General features: G+C 37.0%; 2 protein-coding genes across 6 annotated transcripts in view; one reads left to right on the top strand and one right to left on the bottom strand.

The window, feature by feature from the left end:
• On the top strand, positions 91–3,166 carry LOC109841025. Its single transcript, XM_020409875.1, has 8 exons — positions 91–586; positions 890–970; positions 1,057–1,116; positions 2,281–2,324; positions 2,421–2,463; positions 2,555–2,626; positions 2,704–2,805; positions 2,903–3,166. The coding sequence occupies exons 1-8, from the start codon at positions 263–265 to the stop codon at positions 3,020–3,022; spliced, it is 846 nt and encodes a 281-aa protein (XP_020265464.1). The 5' UTR covers positions 91–262; the 3' UTR covers positions 3,023–3,166.
• LOC109841023 (probable 2,3-bisphosphoglycerate-independent phosphoglycerate mutase) overlaps positions 4,823–6,154 on the bottom strand; it is a 7,936-nt gene continuing 6,604 nt past the window's right edge. For all 5 annotated transcript variants that reach the window (XM_020409870.1, XM_020409874.1, XM_020409873.1 and 2 more), the window contains exon 6: positions 4,823–5,407. In XM_020409870.1, coding sequence (XP_020265459.1) covers positions 4,931–5,407 — 477 coding nt within the window. In that variant the 3' untranslated portion in view covers positions 4,823–4,930. The remainder of the gene's footprint in view (positions 5,408–6,154) is intronic.

Below are 6,154 nucleotides of genomic sequence, written 5' to 3'. Positions count from 1 at the left end.
AATCGATCCAGTTTTAGCCAACTAGCTGAAACCGGGTCGATTTTGATAATTAATTTAAAAATATATCAGTTTTAACAATTAAGTTTGTAAACATGTTGGTTTTGAAAAAAATTTGTCCATAATAGAAACATAAACTCGAAAAACACAATAAAGATACAAGTCATATAACCTTTTCCTTACGCACGTGCGACGCACGTGCTAAACAAACTAGTCCCTGAATCCCTGAAAACCTCCCTCTCAATTTCCCTCTTCTTAAAAAAAAATGGCTCTTTTAAACCTCCAATTTCTCTCCCAATCCCCATCCGTACCTCTTCAATCTCCCTCCTACTCATTCATCATCTCGTCAACCAGGCGCTCACTCCTCTCTCTCCCCCCTCCAATTTCTCTCACTTCCTCTCGTCCTAGGGTTAGGGTTTCTATTAGTTACCATCAAGAAAAGGGACGAGATGAAATCTTGAAGGGGTCGGAGGATGATTTGGGTGAGGACAGTGAAGTTTTCAAGAAGACACTGAGATTGGTTGAGTGCTCCATGTTCGCATCGGTCGCTGGTCTTGCTTATTTACTGAGCAATTCACTAGCCATTGAGGTTAGCCGTGGCTTTTTATTGATGATTTTGCTTGTTTTCATGAGAAATGAAATGGGTTTTCTTAGTTTTTATCTAGTGCTAGTCTTTGAATTAAAAATTGGTCCTTGAAATTAGTGGGGGTTTCAGTGAGACAATCTAACAAACACCTATTCGTTCTTAATTTTTGGCGCGTTTAGAGTGTTTGTTTGCAGTTCTAGTAACCTTATTTTTGCTTTCAGGGCCATTGTTTTTACCTTTGTCATGAAAATATGCCTCAATATACTGTAGAACTTCATTTTTTTAATGATAAAAATTATGTCCCAGAACTACTTTGGCTGTTTTTTCTCGTTGCCAATAGTGATTTCTTCAATGAGATGGGGCGTAGCAGCTGGTAGAAAAACCATGGTATGTTACTTCCCAAATGTTTTTATTTGGAAGGTTTAATATTGTTAATGATGATGTTATTAAATTCTAGTTTTTTTTGGGTTTAGGTGGCTACTGCTATTTTGCTCCTCACCTTATCTGGTCCAGTAAAGGCATCTACATATCTGGCAAGTATTCTCAGAGTATTCACACATTTTCTTTAGAATTATTTCAAATTTATTTCTGTTAAAATAATAAGGTACTAATGTCTTTTGGTACTTCTCAAATGATATCTGCAGTAAAAATTAGATATTAAAGTGTTATTTCTTTGTTTTGGAGAAAGTACTGTAGGTCAATTTCAGTGCTACATTCCATATTATAAAAGTAGAAAGATATAAATAAATTCAGATGCTAAAGAGCTAATTTTGGGAAAATTAATTGTTGAGACTAGTCTACTATCCTTGCTTTGGGAATCTGACCCTAAATACCTGATTTCTCCTTTGCATGAAATCCTTGTTTAGGTCTTTATCTTTCTTGATCATGTCAAGCAGACAAGCACACTACTTGTTTTAGTTAATAAATTTAGGTAGTCTACTTGTTTATGCGTGCTATGTACATGTATGAAGGATTTGTATTTGCTGATCTGATGAATATATCTGTTTGTATAACTAATAAAATTTTCTATTGCATAGCATGCTTTTTAGATTTTTATTTTTGAGACTGACAATTGATAGAAGAAAATTGAGCATTATCACTATGAATCCTCATGATGTCTGAAGAGACTGTTTGAGACTTTATAGCAATCTATATTTGTGTAGTTTTCTTGTAAAAGGATCAAATTTAAGTTCTATATTTTTCTATTTCTATTTTTTATGAGCAAGACAAGCAACTGGCTACATATGATTCACTTTGCTGCATATAAAGAGAGATGATTGCTGCTTTTAAGTTGTAACTGATTTCTGATGCACACTTTTCTGGCAATTCATCACAAATTTCTGTATTTCTTTATAAATCAAGCATAAACATTGTAGTGTTCAATGAAATAACTCAAATACCATGTCTATCAATTCATCACAAGTACTAGTTCTGCTAAATAAGGCAATAGAGTAAATTAGTATTTGTGAGAAGCACAACATGCATTTGGAACTTTGTAGGCGTGACAGAGATATATCTGAAATGAATAATCAATGTGATATATGGTATTTTGAATGTAACTTTTAACTGTTGTCACCGTTTGCTCGTATTTAGAATTCTATTATTCAATGTCAAGCCCCTAGTCAGTGCCTGCAACTTGAATTAAAGGCTTTGGAGGTGTTAACCAATTTCACCTTTTGCCTCGGTTTTGACTGCAGCTTATGCATGGACTGGTTGGCATGACCATGGGATCGTTATGGAGGTGAGAAATATCATGGTTATCTGTTATGTCCTTCATACTAATGTTATCTTTATGGAGGTGACAAATTAATGTGTTTTTGTCATTTTTTGTTGTCAGGTTGGGTGTAAACTGGGGTCTTTCAGTAGCTATATGCACATTTGTAATACACTTTGTTTTTATTTCGTTTCTCAAATCCTTGCTATTTTCCTTTACATTACTGCATTACTTATGGAAGGGCCTTAAATGTGCAGGTTCGTGCATTGGGAGCCATTGGATATGTTTTAATATCCTCGTTCTTGATAAGGGAAAATATACTAAACCTGGTGAGTTTATTTTCTTTACAGATGGTTTTCCTGTTCTCCTGTAACCGGTGTTCCTGCTAATTCTTGAGTATTTGCAGATCACCATTAATATCCACGCTTCTCTCACCTACATCTTCATGTCCATTGGTGTAAATTCCATTCCTACTATGGATGCCATATACACTATTTTTGGAAGTCTGGTAACTAGCAAAACAATTTTTGCTTGATATCTTTATTGCGTAGATAGTATTTGCAATTTAGTTAATTAATGTAGTCCTCATCTGTTTTTTTTAACAGTTGTTGGTCAACTGCGGGTTCTTCGTATTCTTGCTGCACATTCTCTATGCAGTGTTTCTTACTAAGCTTGGGATGAAGGAATCTTTAACACTTCCTGGATGGCTAAAGAAAGCAATATAATGAGGAGCAGTTTCATGTAATCCCATTTTATTTGAGTTTTATTCAGGGGATTGATAGGAATTTATATACTTGTATCAAATATCATTGTTGTAAGATATCACATTCATCATTAACCACAATAAAGGATAATATTTCCCTGTGCAATTTCTGTGTATTTTAAACAACTAATATAATGCACGTGCTTTATGTAGACATTATTTGTATTTAATATTATATTATTTTAAAAATTATATATAAATATTTTACAAAGTTATTTTATTACACTATGATTAAAAAATTAAGTTATACTAATGCACGTGTTTTGCACGTAGACATTATTTGTATTTAATATTAAATTATTTTAAAAATTATATATAAACATTTTACAAAGTTATTTTATTACACTATGATTAAAAAAAATAAGTTATACTATTATTAACATAAATTTAAGGAAAAATTGCTTCAAGGCTTCAAAACCCAAAAATCATTGTGCCCCAGCCTCTCACATTATTTGTAATGTGCTGCAGGCCCAAAATTTTGAAAAAAAAAATTTGCCCAAGCCCCTCTATCATGACTCCAGGTCATATCAGCTCATGATTAGACAAAGGTCCACCTAAAATTCCAATTTTATCATCTTCTCTTTCTTATGTCAGCTCATGTTAACTGTTATATCTAAGATGTTAACTATTATAGAGCAGATGTTAACTATTATATATAAACTGATAACTATTATTGTTAACATGTTAACTATTATATATAAACTGATAACTATTATAGTTAACATATTAACTATTATATATAAATAACACTTAACATGTTACGTATACAGTTAACATGTTACATAACGCAATCAACATAAATTGTATAGAACCACTGCATTTTACAGTTTAATTTAAAGAAACACAATTCACACAAACTGTTAACTACACATTTTACATTTCACACATTGAGCTCAAAATGAAGACCACTGGCACCCCCTTCTCATCCCCCATTAGCACGTGGGCCGCGTCCAGCATCTTAGGCCAAGCCTCTTGCTGCTCCTCTCCATCAAATGTGCATATGCTCCCTTGCAGCAGGCGCCTACTCGCACCCCCGCGCCCCGCTCCCTCTGCCCATTCTTCTTGGCTACTCTCCAGGATCATTCTCGTGGCAGCCCCCAATGACCCGTTCAGATTGTCATCCAGGCCCATTGCGAAAGTTCCTCGGGCGGAGAAAGGTGGCGTTCTTTGACGAAAGCACGACGGCTTCCATCGAGTACGAAGCATCTATGCGGCGACCTCCTCGGCCTCCTCTCCATCCCACCCGTCACCCCTCGATGTCCGCTTCCACCATCTCGATGTCGTGCAGCCGATTTCCCCGAAGATGAAGCGCGCGATCGGCGTTCAGGTTGCGCTCCCCATCGCCTGAGCTGCTTCAAGGCGGGGTGGATGTCGGCGGCCAGAAGACGGGGGAACGGGAGTCGCGACGCTTGGGAAGCGCTGGCGGCGGAGCGGGGGAAGGGATGTTGGGCGGCGAAACGCTTAGGAAGGCGCCGACGACGGAGCGCGGGGAGGGAGGTGGGGGAGGGGGCAGAGGGGGACCGGAGGAGGAGGAGGGAGGAGTAGGAGAGAGGGCAAAATTTGGATTTTGGAACAAAATGCATTGGAACTTGGGAGAGGTGAGCTGGAGGGGCCTGGACACAATTTTTTTTAAAAAAAAGAGGTGCAGCACATTGGTAAAAGTAAGAGGGGCTGAGGCACAATGATTTTTGGAATTTGGAGCCTTAAAGCATTTTTCCTATAAATAATTAAGAGGGTAAAAAAGGAAATCAAAAGTTTTAACATAAACATTCTCTTTTATTAGTATATATAGATTATTCCTCATCGAGCCACTGGTGAAGAAAGAAAAAAAGTTTCATAAAGTTACGCTTACATAGATTAATACAAAGAACTAATCATTCTTTGACTTGATAAATTTCTTGATTATCCCCATCATCTCGCTCCCTGGAAACCTCCCAAGAACTCCTCTGGCTGCTGCTATCTCACTGAACTCACTAACTTCATCTCCTCCAAATGCTTTATAGAAACTTGTTCTCTCTGATGATACTACCTCTTCGCTTAAATCCTCCCCAGCTTTCACAGAAGGAAGAGGGAAAGTCTCAAGGGATGTTTCCATAAGCTTATCCTCTCCCTTTGCCCTGACAAAATCTTTTAGTTTACACAATGCGAAAGGAACAGGCTCAAAGCTATGATCTCCATATTCTGCCGGTGTTGAGTGGTCACCAGTGACACAGATATAATATTGAAAGTTCCCAGACTTTTCGGCTGGCCAGAGGAGTTTTGCTAGCTGGCCTATGGCTTTATCTACAGCTTCTAAGCCTCGGACCTTTAGTAGGGTTGCCTTGTCATGACCAGCATCATCTATTGCCTGAAGAATATCTCAGTTAGATTGGAAGTAACTCCTTGAGATGTTATGAAGTAAGCAACTTGATACGTTTAACTTGTGGCAATACAAAGTGATACATGATAACTGAATAAGTTAAACAACAAAATGAATTAATATAGTCTGATACGTCTAAATTGTGTGTTCAGAAAATGATCTAATTAGAAGTAGTACTTTTCAGGACAGAAAACATGAACATGAACAGGATCCCTGAAATTGGTTTATGTTATGAGAAGACTATTTAAAGTAAAACATATTGCCAAGCATGATTCCTTAACTTTCAGTTCATTATTCACTCAGAACTTTCTTTATATTCAATCGAAAAAGAGAAGATATGAAGGTTACAGGTTACCACTAATTTGACAATGACTTTGAGCGGGTAGTCAATTCCCAAAGAAAAAGAGGGGGGAAAAGGTAGTCGTCTTCTAATCAGTGGATTTGCTTGGTATCCTGGAAATTCACAGGTCAGCAAAAGCTCTCTCCATTTGTCAGCAAAGATTATAGAGGTTCTGGAAGTGATATAGAAAAATGCAATGAAACTTCAAATGGCTTGAAATACTAATGCTACACGATATCTTCATCTAATGCCCGCAATGAAACTTCAAATGGCTTGAAATACTAATGCTACACGATATCTTCATCTAATGCCCCTTGTCGTCTTTAGTCCAGATAGAAATACTAATGCTACACGATATCTTCATCTAATGCCCCTTGTCGTCTTTAGTCCAGATA

Source organism: Asparagus officinalis, chromosome 5 (assembly GCF_001876935.1).
Source record: "Asparagus officinalis chromosome 5, Aspof.V1, whole genome shotgun sequence".
NCBI classification, from domain to species: domain Eukaryota; kingdom Viridiplantae; phylum Streptophyta; class Magnoliopsida; order Asparagales; family Asparagaceae; genus Asparagus; species Asparagus officinalis.
The sequence above is the reverse complement of the archived record's forward strand: the minus strand, read 5'-3'. Positions and strand labels throughout refer to the sequence as shown.